General features: G+C 44.8%; 1 protein-coding gene across 1 annotated transcript in view; it reads left to right on the top strand.

Moving 5' to 3' along the window:
* LOC115147878 (voltage-dependent T-type calcium channel subunit alpha-1I-like) overlaps nucleotides 1–16,273 on the top strand; it is a 128,494-nt gene that overhangs the window by 13,530 nt on the left and 98,691 nt on the right. The window contains exon 3 of the mRNA XM_029690142.1: nucleotides 6,483–6,698. Coding sequence (XP_029546002.1) covers nucleotides 6,483–6,698 — 216 coding nt within the window. The remainder of the gene's footprint in view (nucleotides 1–6,482; nucleotides 6,699–16,273) is intronic.

The following is a 16,273-nucleotide window of genomic DNA, read 5'->3' as shown; positions in this document are numbered from 1 at the left end:
AGGGGGTGTTTCAACTAGTCACGACCAGCTGTTGTCAGACTCAGGCCAGGTTTACTCACACACACACACACACACACACACACACACACACACACACACACACACACACACACACACACACAAACACACACACACACACACACACACACACACACACACACACACACACACACACACACACACACACACACACACACACACACACACACACACACACACACACACACACACACACACACCCTGGTGAATCTGTAAGCAGGAGGTGTAACAGGACCTCGTTATAACTCTCACACCAAGAATACACACACCTCGAATGACAACAGAAGGGTAGACACACAGACACACACAGACATGCACACAGACGTCAATCACGACAACAATGGAAGGCTAGATACAGAGAGGAGAAGAGAAGGAAAGAGAGAGGAAAGGGGAGGGTGGAAAGGGGAGAGAGAGGAAAGGGGAGAGAGAGGAAAGGGGAGAGAGAGGAAAGGGGAGGGTGGAAAGGGGAGAGAGAGGAAAGGGGAGGGAGGAAAGGGGAGAGAGAGGAAAGGGGAGGGAGGAAAGGGGAGAGAGAGGAAAGGGGAGAGAGAGGAAAGGGGAGAGAGAGGAAAGGGGAGAGAGAGGAAAGGGGAGCGTTGTTTCCGGATATTCGTTCATTTTGGTATGTGTGTGTGTTTGTTGGTATGTGTGTGTGTTTGTGTCAGGCTTTAGCAGGGACATGGCTGTGATTACTGTTACTAAAAGATGGGAACACGCTTGTAATGAGACAATGGCCGTGTCTGAAAACCACTTCTTGCCTTCTAAATAGTAGGCATTTTGGGTATCTGTCACATTGGTATGACGGATCGGGAGACAGACGCAGGAATGCGTAATAGTTTTTTTTATTCCGCCCCAAATTACGGCGTGCCGTGTAAAGTCACGGGGACGAAGACCAAAAAACACTATACAAAACACAGGGTTGAAACCCAAACAAAAGAGCGAGGAGTACCTCGAATAAATAACAATGATAAATTGTTAATAACAATCGAATAAATAACAATGATTAACACACGGGACGAGACCCGTAATCATCTGTACAATCCACAATGGCACTAAAGCCCAAACACACAGCACAGGTACTCACACGATCAACGGACATTGTAACAATAATGGACAGCACCATGGTGAACAAAGGGCACATATATACAAGTACAATCAGTGGGAATAGGGGCCAGGTGTGCGCAATGAAAGTTCCAGAGGGATCTGTGACAGTACCCCCCTAATCCCCCCCCCCGACGCACTAGCAGCGCAACAACACCGGAACGCAGTGCGGGTCTATCAGGACCCGATGCAGCTGCCGAAGTTGAAGTTGCGGCGGTATCGGGCGGACCAGTAGCAGTGGCGTCGGACTGACTGGTTGTGGCGGCGGCGGCGGAAGGGTCAGTTGTGGCTGCTGAAGTTGCGTCGTCGGACGGCCGTGTTGTAGCGACTTCGGACGACCCAGTTGCACGCAGCATCGTCGGACGGGCCAGTTGCACGCAGCATCGTCGGACGGGCCAGTTGCACGCAGCATCGTCAGACGGGCCATTTGCACGCAGCATCGTCGGACGACCCAGTTGCACGCAGCATCGTCGGACGGGCCAGTTGCACGCAGCATCGTCGGACGGGCCAGTTGCACGCAGCATCGTCGGACGGGCCAGTTGCACGCAGCATCGTCGGACGGGCCAGTTGCTCGCAGCATCGTCAGACGGGCCAGTTGCACGCAGCATCGTCAGACGGGCCATTCCCGCTGTCTCCCTTAATGGTTGATTATTCTGTCACGCTGGTATGAAGAGATTCAGGAGACAGGAGCAGGAATGTGTAACAGGGGGTTTTATTTTACCCAAATTACGGCGTGCTGTGTAAAGGCACGGGGACGAAGACCAAACAACACGTGCTTGTGCATGTGCGAATTAAAACTTGAAACGTTTTGCGAAACAGTATATTCTAAATAGTTTGTAGTATGATTAGTACACAGTACGTAGTTTAAGTAAGGCCATAGTTCTCTGGTTAACATTCAAAAAGGACATAGAAGCAGCGAAAACATGGAATGTTGTGGATTGATCAGGGAAAGCATCTCGACACAAAGATGGTGAGAGAATTAGAGAGACAGACAATGTGTGCTTATTTCTGTCTCGGCCCTATCTCAAATTGGTGCAAAACTGATCCAAATTGGCAGGACCCATTTTCAGGCGCTCAACCCTTTCTCCCTCTCCCATCTCTCTCTATCTCCACTCTCTCTCCAATCTCACTCCCTATCTCTCTCCATCCAATCTCTACCTGATGAGGCAGAGTGATTGATAAAGTGCAGGGCAGCAGTTCTACAGTTGTATTCCAGTTGTATTCTATAGCTTCTATTGTCAGTCCCCCCAGTTCTCTGCTCTTCTCTCCAGTAGAAACATGGCTGTCATATTAGATTATGAGGAGATCTAGGAAAAGGGATGCCATGCTGTATTGGGAATAGGACCATCTAGTAGGATTCTCACTATGCCCAATGCACTTTAACCTTTATGTTCATGGCTGATTCAACATCTGCCATTTAATAGTCCACTTATTTAAGAGGCAAAGATGGTATCAAGAAGTGTCTAGGGGAGTAGGGCTTGGAGAGGATAGGGGATAGTGTCTAGGAGAGTAGGGTTTGGAGAGGATAGGGGATAGTGTCTGGGGGAGTAGGGCTTGGAGAGGATAGGGGATAGTGTCTGGGGGAGTAGGGCTTGGAGAGGATAGGAATAGTGTCTGGGGGAGTAGGGCTTGGAGAGGATAGGGGATAGTGTCTAGGGGAGTAGGGCTTGGAGAGGATAGGGGATAGTGTCTAGGGGAGTAGGGCTTGGAGACGATAGGGGATAGTTTCTAGGGGAGTAGGGCTTGGAGAGGATAGGGGATAGTGTCTGGGGGAGTAGGGCTTGGAGACGATAGGGGATAGTTTCTAGGGGAGTAGGGCTTGGAGACGATAGGGGATAGTTTCTAGGGGAGTAGGGCTTGGAGAGGATAGGAATAGTGTCTGGGGGAGTAGGGCTTGGAGACGATAGGGGATAGTTTCTAGGGGAGTAGGGCTTGGAGAGGATAGGGGATAGTTTCTAGGGGAGTAGGGCTTGGAGACGATAGGGGATAGTTTCTAGGGGAGTAGGGCTTGGAGAGGATAGGGGATAGTGTCTGGGGGAGTAGGGCTTGGAGACGATAGGGGATAGTTTCTAGGGGAGTAGGGCTTGGAGACGATAGGGGATAGTTTCTAGGGGAGTAGGGCTTGGAGAGGATAGGGGATAGTTTCTAGGGGAGTAGGGCTTGGAGAGGATAGGAATAGTGTCTGGGGGAGTAGGGCTTGGAGACGATAGGGGATAGTGTCTAGGGGAGTAGGGCTTGGAGAGGATAGGGGATAGTGTAGAGGGGAGTAGGGCTTGGAGAGGATAGGGGATAGTTTCTAGGGGAGAAGGGCTTGGAGAGGATAGGGGATAATGTATAGGGGAGTAGGGCTTGGAGAGGATAGGGGATAGTTTCTAGGGGAGTAGGGCTTGGAGAGGATAGGGGATAATGTATAGGGGAGTAGGGCTTGGAGAGGATAGGGGATAATGTATAGGGGAGTAGGGCTTGGAGAGGATAGGGGATAATGTAGAGGGGAGCAGGGTTTGGAGAGGATAGGGGATAATGTAGAGGGGAGCAGGGTTTGGAGAGGATAGGGGATAGTTTCTAGGGGAGTAGGGCTTAGAGAGGATAGGGGATAATGTATAGGGGAGTAGGGCTTGGAGAGGATAGGGGATAATGTATAGGGGAGTAGGGCTTGGAGACGATAGGGGATAGTTTCTAGGGGAGTAGGGCTTGGAGATGATAGGGGATAGTTTCTAGGGGAGTAGGGCTTGGAGAGGATAGGGGATAGTTTCTAGGGGAGTAGGGATTGGAGACGATAGGGGATAGTTTCTAGGGGAGTAGGGTTTGGAGAGGATAGGGGATAGCGGTTAGGGTCCAGGGGATCGTTGGTAGAGTTTGATTTGGGACTTGGAAACTACTGATTCTATTCTGGTCCTTGTTAAATCCATCTAGACACATGTCTTCTTTCCCGTTGGAGTTAGCCTGCATTAACTCTCTTTCTCTCTCCAATCTCTCTCTCCAATCTATTTCTTTCTCCACTCTCTCTCCCTCCTCTCTCTCTCTCTCTAGCTCTCCAATCCCTCTCTCTCAATCTCTCTCTCTCTTCAATCTCGCTCTCTCTCCAATCTCTCTTTCTCCCTCTCTCTCTCTCTCTCTCTCTCTCTCTCTCGCTCTTGCTCTCTAATCCCTCTCTCTCAATCTCTCTCTCTCTTTAATCTCTCTCTCTCTCCAATCTCTCTCCCTCTTCATTCTCTCTCTCTCCATTCTCTCTCTCTCCATTCTCTCTCTCTCCATTCTCTCTCTCTCTCTCTCTCCTCTCTCTCTCTCTCTCTCTCTCTCTCTCTCTCTCTCTCTCTCTCTCTCTAATCTCTTCAGGAGTGAAACTGTAAATGTGATGTATTGTTTTTGTAAGGTCCTCTTTCCCACTGGAGTTAGCCTGAATGAACTGTCTTGGTTGACTGGATCACTGTCTCTGTATCTCCCCAAACACCTCCACACACCTGTCCTCACCTCCCACTCCCCCTCTGGAGTTAGTCTGCAGTCTGGGCCTCTATCTGCACTCACTGACCGGCAAGGAGAAACAGGCTTCACAGCTAGGAGCTAGTGCTTATTGGCTAGGAGCTAGTGGTTAAGAGCTAGGGGCTAGAGGCAAGGAGCTATGGTTTGATTTGGTACTACTCATTCTAGACCTGGCTAAATCTCTCTAAACCTGTCCTCTTCTCCCCCTCTCTCCCTGTTGAGCTAGCCTGCAGTAATACTGTCTGGTTTGAAGGTTAGAAGCTAAGGGCTAGGGGTTGATTTTGGGACTGAGGCAATTTTCTCTTCACCCTTAATGTTTCATCACACCTGATCTCATCTCTTCCTCTCTCCCTGTGGAGTGTGTTCCTCTCTCTGCAGTAAGACTGTCAGTCTAGCTCAGCGCAATGCTCCAGTGCATAGTTGAGTTCTCTCTGACTCCTCTGTCTTGGGTCTGGCAGACTCTCTGTTCTGTTAGCCCAGGTATCTGCAAATTCACTAGTGTTTCTACAGTTTGTATTCCTGCATATTAAACTGAGTCTTCACCTTTGTTCGTTCCTGCAGTTGAGATGATTATGATGAGGTAATGGATGCCTGGGGGTGTTCTAGGGTTGAATCTTACTTTCCTTATCTCTCTTTCAGTCTCTCTCTCTCTCTCTCTTTCTCCCCCTCTCTTTTCTCTCTCCCTCTATCTCTCTCTCTCTCTTTCTCCTCCTCTCTTTTCTCTCTCCCTCACTCTCTCTCTCTTTCCCCCCCCTCTCTCTCTCTCTCTCCTTCACTCTGTTTCTCGCTTTCTCCCTCTCTCTTTTCTCTCTCCCTCTCTCTTTCGCTCTCTTTCTCCCCCTCTCTTTTCTCTCTCCCTCTCTCTTTCTCTCTCTTTCTCCCCCTCTCTTTTCTCTCTCCCTCTCTCTCTCTCTCCCCCTCTCTCTCTCTACTTCACTCTGTTTCTCTCTTTCTCCCTCTCTCTTTCTCTCTGTCCCCTCTCTCTCTCTTCAGGTACAGGAATGGACTGGAAGTAGGTCTGGATCCCAACATTCCATCGTTCCTGCTCCATTTTCCTCCTTTTCTGCTCTTTTTCTCACATTCACCCTTTTTCTTTCAAGCTTTAACAAAGCAGAAGCTTCTATCTGTCCCTGCATTTGCAGGTCTAATAGGTTATTGCTTATGCACTTACAGACACCTACTGTGAGGTGGAGTGGATCAGAAAAGAAAGAGGAGAGGTGGAAAGCAGAGAAGCAGATACACACCTCATACAGGTGTGCAGTGAGAGGAGTAGCACCCGGTTTTATGGTTTCATGGTCCTTCACTCCGGAAAATTAACTTGTAGTGTGTGTGTGTGTGTGTGTGGTGTGTGTGTGTGTGTGTGTGTGGTGTGTGGTGTGTTTCATGGTCCTTCGAGCCGGATGGGACTATTACCTCCTCTCCGACACTTACTAGTTCGGCATCCATATTAGGAAATCATTCCGTTGTCTGACTAGTTTTGTCTGTCAACTAAGGGAGTTTGGTCTGACAACTGAGGGACTTCCTAATATGGATGTCGTATGGACTGAGGGTTGTGCTCTGAACTCTCTGGATGACTGGTTATCTGGGTGTATTAGGGGTGAACATTTATTCACATCCAGTTTTACAATACAAACCCCCAACTGTGTAAGGGCTTTGGGTGTTTCCTTGTACAGATACAGAAGTAAGAATACAAATAAATGATCTGTGCCGTTACTGCGTTTCACTCTGTTTTCTTTTAACAGGTTGAACTAGAAAAATACCACAAACAACCTTGAGAATATCTAATAAGGACAGAGGGTTTGTTCAGTTCAACAGTGTGAGTTTCAACAGTTTGTAACTGTATTGTGTTCCTGTTTCTCCAGGATGGTAGAGTACTCTTTGGACCTCCAGAACATCAACCTCTCAGCCATCAGGACAGTCAGGGTCCTCAGACCCCTCAAAGCCATCAACAGAGTTCCAAGTAAGTCTCCCATAGATACCACCATCACACAATACCTGCCTGATCGAGTCCCAGATCTGCTAACACTATGGCAAGACAGCACAGATCTGAGACCAGGCTACATGCATATTCTCCACTAGTATTACACTGAACAGAAATATAAATGCAACATGCAACAATTGATATAGTTTTACCGAGTTGCAGTTAGGGCTGTGGCGGTCATGACATTTTGTCAGCCGGTGATTGTCAAGCGAATAACTGCCGGTCTCATGGTAATTGACAGTAAATTAGCATATAGATATTTAGCATCTTCTGGCTTCCACACACAGCCTACAAGCCACTAATGCTGGCCTTTGGAACATCTATATTTCAAACGTCTAATAAATCCATGTAATATAGCCTACACCTTCACAATAAATCCATGATTTATTTTAGACGGGTCTAAAGAAGCATGATATGAAGAAAATGTAGTCTATTTCAGACAAACAGAATAGCATACTCTGAGTTGTCCTTATGTGTCACGGCTGTTTAAAGGAGTGGACCAAAGTGCAGCATGTGTTTCGTTCCACATATTTATTTAGACTGTGAAACTTTATGCAATACAAAATAAACTGAAGGACAAAACAACAAACCGTGACGCAGAGGAGAAACAAACACTACTCAAAATATAATCACCCACAAAAACAGGAAGAAAAACCCCTACTGAATATGATCTCCAATCAGAGGAAACGAGGACCAGCTGCCTCCAATTGGAGATCAACCCCAAAAACAACAACATAGAAATAGAAAAACTAGAACTTAAACATAAAAATAGAAAACATAGAATAACACAAAACACCCCCTGTCACGCCCTGACCTACTCTACCATAGAAAATCACATCTTACTATGTGTCACAACTTTCAAGGTAGCAGGAAAAGGGTGAGTCAGGCGCAGGAGACTAGAGGTCCGTAGAATATATGTTTAATAAAGTCCAGAGTGAATACAGTGACTAGGCAGGGTGCAAACCACAAACAAGAGGGAGAACAGCTCCAAACTCCAAAATACACGGGGCGCAGCCCGGCAACCCTAAGACCTATCAAAATTAGTCGCGTACATAAACACATAGAAAAATAATCCAGCCCATTAACCTCGATGTAACACAAAACAATCCCGCACAAATCCCAAACAAAAACCGGACAAACTAAATACCCCCCCCACTAATTACAAACAACGAACAGGTGCGTACTAAACAGACATAACCAACAGACACATGAAACATGGATCGGTGGCAGCTAGTAGGCCGGCGACGACGACCGCCGAGCGCCGCCCGACCGGGGAGTGGCGCCACCTTCTGTGGACGTTGTGACACTATGGTCAGGACGTGACATTATGTTAGGCCCTGATTATGGCTATGCCATATGGCTGTGGGCAACATTGGTTCATTTAGCAGACAAGATTTGGTTAGAATTCCGTGGCATTATTTTATATTATTTTAAAGTATGAAGAATACAATTAAACAAAGCTGAATATAATATAAAGGATATTTTCTCCAAACATGCGGCTATTCTGTGTTGAGCAGATAAAAAATAAACTGGACCTCCTATATCCTTAATTTAGTTATTTATGCAACTTTAGCTGTGATACATACGTTGGGCTATATGTTTTGATGTGTAATACATTATAAAGCTGCATGATGGGACTCTAACGATGATTTGAAAAAAGTCGCAAGCTGCACACACAATTTGACAATCACTTGATAATATTCTCACCAGGCCTCACATTTCTCTGCAGCATCCCCCTTGTGTGGCCATAATGTCCCCTAAAAAAATCCATGCCTTTTGCGGCCAAAGTGGCCTTTGTGCCCTTGGGCTGAATATAATAGGCTAATTACAGTATAATTCCCTTCTCCCGGCTGCCGTGCTCCGAGGCACCTCTCACTCACGTCTAGTAGGTTATAGCCAATGCCCGTCACTTGATCAGGTCCTTCTCACAGGCGTTTCAGCTAAGACGTAGGCTACAAGTGAATGAAGACAGGGAAGCAACTGCGCGCATTATATATATACATACATACCTCTTACTGAATTATAAGGCACATATTGAAGATTCTAGAACTGTCCACATTCAGCCTACTTTCCTTCAGCCAACAAGATGAGTAGACCTAATGAACAGCAGAAGCACTAGCCTATGTCAATCTACTATCCCCCATAGTACAAAAGTTGACCTATTCTATTGATAGACTTGTTCTTCTGTGTGTTACGATCGTCAAAAGGAGTGGACCAAAACGCAGCGTGTTGAGTGATCATATTTATTACTATAATGAAACACTTAAACAAAGAAACAAAACGAAAGAAAACAGTTCCGTCAGTCAACAGACAACTAAACGGAAAACAACTACCCACATAAACCCAGGTGGGAAAAGGCTGCCTAAGTATGGCTCCCAATCAGAGACAACGATAGACAGCTGCCTGTGATTGGAAACCATACCCGGCCAAAACATAGAAAGAAAACACATAGAATGCCCACCCCATATCACACCCTGACCTAACTAAACAGAGAAAAACGGCTCTCTCAGGTCAGGGCGTGACACTGTGCAATAAATACATATTCCAAACATACTCTGGGACAGTTGTGGGATGCGATAGATCCCAAATGATTACAACCACTCGCATAAAAAAAAAATGTTTAAAAGCAATGAGGTCTATCGTTTAGCTTAAAATGTTTGTTAAACTATTAGCCAATTTTTTTCACATTATAAGCGCAGTAATACACTCACGGCAGTAGGCTAAGCGTGAATGTTCCTAAATGCAATCAATTAGCGGGAAAACACTGTTCTCGAATTGACGGTAAATGCGATTATGGATGTAATGCTTTATTATAAAGGTGCATTTTTATGGCAAAAATGATCTTCTAGAAACTTTCTGCCTATGTATGCCATTTAGGCTCTACACCAGTTATAAAGCGGATTAATGTGCTTAATTTTAACCTCTATGGGACCCCTTCCCGTTCTCATCCCGGTAACGGGATTGCTTGACAAGATAGCAAAAATCTAATAAATTCAATTTCTCAAACAATCAACTATTTTACACCATTTGAAAGATAAACATCTCCTTAATCCAACCACGTTGTCCGATTTCAAAGAGGCTTTACGGCAAAAGCATAAAGTTAGATTATGTTAGGACAGTACATTGACAAAACATTACACACAGCTATTTTCAATGCAAAGACAGGCGTCACCAAAAGCAGAAAACCAGCTGAAATTATGCACTAACCTTTGACAATCTTCATCAGATGACACTCCTAGGACATTATGTTAGATAATACATGCATTTTTTGTTCTATCAAGTTCATATTTATATCCAAAAACAGCATTTTACAATGGCGGTGATGTTCAGAAAATATTTTAGCCTCCAAAACTGCCGGTGAAATTACGCTACAATTTACAAAATTACTATTCGAAAACATTGGTAAAATATAATATTGTCATTCAAAGAATTATGGATTAACATCTCGTGTATGCAACCGCATTGCCAGATTTCAAAATAACTTTACTGGGAAATCACACTTTGCAATAAACGAGGTACTATGCTCAGAAAAATAGGCTAGGCGATACAGACTAGCACCATCTTGGAACCATCTAAAATCAAATATGCTATTGTAAATATTCCCTTACCTTTGATTATCTTCATCAGAAGGCACTTCCAGGAATCCCAGGTCCACAACAAATGTTGTTTTGTTCGAAGAAGTTCATAATTTATGTCCAAATAGCTCCTTCTTGTTAGCGCGTTCCGAAGGCTACTCAAACTGTACGAAGCGCGCGGGACTTGTCGTCACGAATGTGCAAAAAAAATGTATTTACGTTCGTTCAAACATGTCAAACGTTGTATAACATAAATCTTTAGGGCCTTTTTCAATTAGAACTTCAATAATATTCAAGGTGGACGATTGCATTGTCTTACAAAATGTTTTGGAACGAAAGAGTACCCACGGGCACGCGCATCATAGTAGTAATGGCCCTCCCTGTATGACAAACTTTCCAGGCCTCTCGTTCGGTCAGTTTTTACAGGAGAAGACTCAAACCACTTTGTAAAGACTGTTGACATCTAGTGGAAGCCTTAGGAAGTGCTAAATGAATCCTAACTCACGGTGTGTTTCATAGGCAAAGGCTTGAAAGTGATTCCACAAATCAGATTTCCACTTCCTGTTAGGATTTGTCTCAAGGTTTTGACTGCCATATGAGTTCTGTTATACTCACAGACACCATTCAAACCATTTTAGAAACTTTAGAGTGTTTTCTATCCAAATCTACTAATTATATGCATATTCTCGTTTCTGGGTAAGAGTAGTAACCAGATTAAATCGGGTATGTTTTTTATCTGGCCGTGAAAATACTGAAAATACTGCCCCCTAGCCTCAACAGGTTTTAAGAAGTTATTTGGCCAGTTCAGTTGTGCGAGTTGTGCGACTACGATTTTAAAAAGTTGCGCTGTTTCTTGCCTTATTCACACTTGCCACATTCACAAGTGATAGGTTAATATTGTCACCCATCAGACTATTCTTAATTTAATGTTGTCTTTACATATACTAAATAATATATGTGTGATATATGTTTTGATTTAGAATGGACCATTATCATGCACCTGTCTCAGAACAGGAGCATGGGGAAAAATACATGTCATCTATGCACTTAAAAAGCGAATGGAGGACGCTTTTCCCATGGTTCATTTTCATGCCAGACAGGTAGGCTATACTTCTGTTGTAAAGCGAAGCAATGTGCTTGATATTAGGAAAGTTAAGAAATAAATATACTAGCCTATAGAAAGTTGATGATACCCTCCTGTTTTTAATAGAGGCCATCAAAACTGTTTTCTTACGCAATTACTTAGCCTTTATGGTCCCGTGTGGCTCAGTTGGTAGAGCATGGTGTTTGCATGGTGTTGGCAACGCCAGGGTTGTGGGTTCGATTGTATGAAATGTATGCATTCACTACTGTAAGTCGCTCTGGATAAGAGCGTCTGCTAAATGACTAAAATGTAAAAATGTCTATGGAAATGTTGCGCAACATGAGTTCATGGGCTCTCTTGAAGTGTTTGATTAGATTTTTTAATACATTTGCATTGCTGTCATTAGAGTGATTAGAGGGACAATAGAGTGCTGAGTACCAGGCAGTTAGCAAGTTTGGTAGGCTACTAATGACCAGCAGCAGCATCAGAGTTTGGAGAAGCCTAATTACTGTGACTAAACGGTCACATGTAATTTGGTCACCTTAACAGTCCTAGTTACAGTTCATATAAGGAAATCAGTCAATTTATGTAAATATATATAAATTCCTCAAGCCCTAATCTATGGATTTCACATGACTGGGAATACAGATATGCATCTGTAGGTCACAGACACCTTAAAAACAAAGTAGGGGGGTGGATCAGAAAACCAGTCAGTATCTGGTGTGACCACCATTTGCCTCATGCAGCGCGACACATCTCCTTCTCATAGAGTTGATCAGGCTGTTGATTGTGGCCTGTGGAATGTTGTCCCACTCCTCTTCAACGGCTGTGCAAAGTTGCTGAATATTGGAGGGAACTAGAACATGCTGTCGTACACTTCAATCCAGAGCATCCCAAACATGCTCAATGGGTGACATGGCTGGTGTGTATGCAGGCCATGGAAGAACTGGGACATTTTCAGCTTCCAGTAATTGTGTACAGGTCCTTGTGACATGGGGCCGTGCATTATCATGCTGAAACATGAGGTGATGGTGGCGGATGAATGGAACGACAATGGGTCTTTATGCATTCAAATTGCCATCAATAAAATGCAATTGTGTTAGTTGTCCGTAGTTTATGCTTGCCCATACCATAACCCTACTGTTCACAATGCTGACATCAGAAAACTGCTAATCAACCCAACACAATATACACGTGGTCTGCAGTTGTGAGGGACAGGTGGACGTACTGCCAATTTCTCTAAAACCACGTTGGAGGCGGCTTATGGTATAGAAAGGAGAAATGCTCACTAACAAGGATGTAAAAAATTATTCTCTATATTCAAATCTCTGGCAACAGCTCTGGTTGACATTCCCTCAGGCAGCATGCCAATTTCACGCTCCCTTAAAACTTGAGACATCTGTGGCATTATTGTGTGACAAAACTGCACATTTTATTGTGGCCTTTTATTGTCCCAAGCACAAGGTGCACCTGTGTAATGATCATGTGGTTTAATCAGATTGTTGATATGCCACACCTGTCAGGTGGATGGATTATCTTGGCAAAGGAGAAATTCTCACTAACAAGGATGTAAACAGAAAAAAAGAAAATAATAATAACAATAATAATTCATTTCTGGCATCATTTATTTCAGCTCATGAAACATGGTACCAACACTTAACATGTTGCGTTTATATTTTTGTTTAGTGGGTTAAATGTTTTATGTTCCCTCACCATCGAGAGCTCTCCTCAACAGGCCACATAACTTCAGCACCACGGACAGCTGCCATACTGGCTCTTCAGCAGAGAAGGTCCATGGTACTGTGTAGCCTTATACAGGGCACTCTCCGTGGTTTTCAAGTCGACTACTGCTCTCTGCTATATATTACCAAGGATAGTAGTGGTAATGGTAGTAATAGGGATCGTTGTGGTATTAGTGTAAGTAATAGTGGTGGTAGCATTCATTCTAGTAGTATTAATAGTAGCATGTTCATTTTCCATGTTTAGCCTTTTATTGTACCCATTATTTATCACATTGTTCTATTATTATCCACTGCTACCCCCCCCCCCCCCCCCCCCCCAGTGTTGCAGTTCTTGACACAAACGTATTATCATACCTTGTTCAAAGGCACTTAAATCTTTTGTCTCGCCAATTCACCCTCTGAAAGGCACACATACACAATCCATGTCTCAATTGTTTTAACAAGTGACATCAAGAAGGGATGAAAGCGTTCACTTGGATTCCCCTGGTCAGTCTGTCATGGAAACAGCTGGTGTTCATAATGCTTTGTCAATATTTACGGAATGTTTCTCATGTCAATAAAGCTATTTGAATTTGAGAGAGAGTCTGTCTGTCTGTCTCTGATGCTACGTGCTCTTCTCTCTCTGCGTGTTCCAGAGCTCATCCCAAACCACTTCAACACCCAATCAGCATCATAAGTACCTTATTATTACCTGAGTTGTTCTACGGAAAGCGAACGGTCCAAAAGATAAGGGCTTTTGATGAGATCAGAGCTAGTAAACAATTTAGTTGTTGAGTCCAAATTGTGCCAGGCAATCACACAAACGCACCATTTATTTTCCTCTTCCAATGACAGACGCACAGCCCCCCCCCCCCCCCCCCCCCCCCCACACACACACACACACAGTTATTCATTGCGAGAACCATTGAGTGGTCTCTTGGATGCGATGATACTTGAGTTAATGTTGCCTTGCTGATGCTATAGCAAAACCTTTCCTATTCATAATACAGCTACATCCATAATGGCTGGAGTTTATAGCTCACTATACAGGTGAAAACGTGCAGCTCATTTTTCTTGTGTGTGTGTGTGTCTTCATGGGTACTAGGTGTGTGTTTGGTGTGTCTTCATGGGTACTAGGTGTGTGTTTGGTGTGTGTCTTCATGGGTACTAGGTGTGTGTTTGGTGTGTGTCTTCATGGGTACTAGGTGTGTGTTTGGTGTGTGTCTTCATGGGTACTAGGTGTGTGTTTGGTGTGTGTCTTCATGGGTACTAGGTGTGTGTTTGGTGTGTCTTCATGGGTACTAGGTGTGTGTTTGGTGTGTGTCTTCATGGGTACTAGGTGTGTGTTTGGTGTGTGTCTTCATGGGTACTAGGTGTGTGTTTGGTGTGTGTCTTCATGGGTACTAGCTGTGTGTTTGGTGTGTCTTCATGGGTACTAGGTGTGTGTTTGGTGTGTCTTCATGGGTACTAGGTGTGTGTTTGGTGTGTGTCTTCATGGGTACTAGGTGTGTGTTTGGTGTGTGTCTTCATGGGTACTAGCTGTGTGTTTGGTGTGTCTTCATGGGTACTAGGTGTGTGTTTGGTGTGTGTGTCTTCATGGGTACTAGGTGTGTGTTTGGTGTGTCTTCATGGGTACTAGGTGTGTGTTTGGTGTGTGTGTCTTCATGGGTACTAGGTGTGTGTTTGGTGTGTGCGTCTTCATGGGTACTAGGTGTGTGTTTGGTGTGTGTGTCTTCATGGGTACTAGGTGTGCGTTTGGTGTGTGTCTTCATGGGTACTAGGTGTGTGTTTGGTGTGTGTGTCTTCATGGGTACTAGGTGTGTGTTTGGTGTGTGTCTTCATGGGTACTAGGTGTGTGTTTGGTGTGTGTGTCTTCATGGTTACTAGGTGTGTGTTTGGTGTGTGTCTTCATGGGTACTAGGTGTGTGTTTGGTGTGTGTGTCTTCATGGGTACTAGGTGTGTGTTTGGTGTGTGTGTCTTCATGGGTACTAGGTGTGTGTTGGTGTGTGTGTCTTCATGGGTACTAGGTGTGTGTTTGGTGTGTGTCTTCATGGGTACTAGGTGTGTGTTTGGTGTGTGTGTCTTCATGGGTACTAGGTGTGTGTTTGGTGTGTGTCTTCATGGGTACTAGGTGTGTGTTTGGTGTGTGTGTCTTCATGGGTACTAGGTGTGTGTTTGGTGTGTGTCTTCATGGGTACTAGGTGTGTGTTTGGTGTGTGTGTCTTCATGGGTACTAGGTGTGTGTTTGGTGTGTGTGTCTTCATGGGTACTAGGTGTGTACACTGATGTGGGAAAGTGTGATGAGAGACGGAGTGAGGGAGAGAGAATAGAAGAGACAGACCAGAAGAAGAGAAGAGGAAAGGATATGAGTTGTACAATAGAGGGAGAGATAATAAGGGATTAATCCGCAGTCTTTCTAACTACTGTACAGATTATAGTCATCTCTAGTGGATTATTCCCTAGTTAGAATGTTCCTATGTCCTCTCCCCTTCCCGACGTTCCTTGTGATCAGAGCATTGAGTAGGAACATCCACCCCGTTTTCTAAGATCTCCCTCTCTCTTCTCTCTCTCGCTCTCTCTCTCTATCTTTCTCTCTCTCTGTCTCCCTCTCTCTCTCTTTCTCTTGTCTTTCTCTCACTTTCTCCTACCCTCTTTCATTTCTCCACTGAGTCAGATCCATCTCTCTCAGAATGAAAAATAGTAGTTACTCCTTTTCCTCCTTCCTTCCTTCCTTCCTTCCTTCCTTCCTTCCTTCCTTCCTTCCTTCCTTCCTTCCTTCCTTCCTTCCTTCCTTCCTTCCTTCCTTGTAACAAACCACTCTTCACAGGAAAAGAGGAACACTACTGTCCCTAGAGAGGAGAGGGGGAGAGAGGAGGAGAGGAACAGAGATGGAGAGAGAGAGAAAAAAATAGAGAGGGAAGGCCAGAGAAGTATGGAGAGAGAAGGGATGTGTGTGTGAGAAAGAGAGAGAGCAGGTGGGGCAGAGAGGGAGGGAGAGGGGAGGAAGGTGTGTGTGTGTGAGGGAGAGAAAGAGGGGTCAAGGTGAGAGAGAAAAAGATAGAGGGAGAGAGTGAGCTAGCGAGGGAGGGGAATAGGGAAAGTGGGAAGTGAGATGTACACTATACATAGTGTGGAACAGGTTTAGAGAGGAGAGAGTGGTGGTGGTGAACAGGTTTAGAGAGGAGAGTGGTGGTGGTGAACAGGTTTAGAGAGGAGAGAGTGGTGGTGGTGAACAGGTTTAGAGAGGAGAGAGTGGTGGTGGTGAACAGGTTTAGAGAGGAGAGTGGTGGT

Source organism: Salmo trutta, chromosome 14 (genome assembly GCF_901001165.1).
Source record: "Salmo trutta chromosome 14, fSalTru1.1, whole genome shotgun sequence".
NCBI lineage: Eukaryota > Metazoa > Chordata > Actinopteri > Salmoniformes > Salmonidae > Salmo > Salmo trutta.
This window is presented reverse-complemented; position numbering and strand designations above follow the sequence as displayed.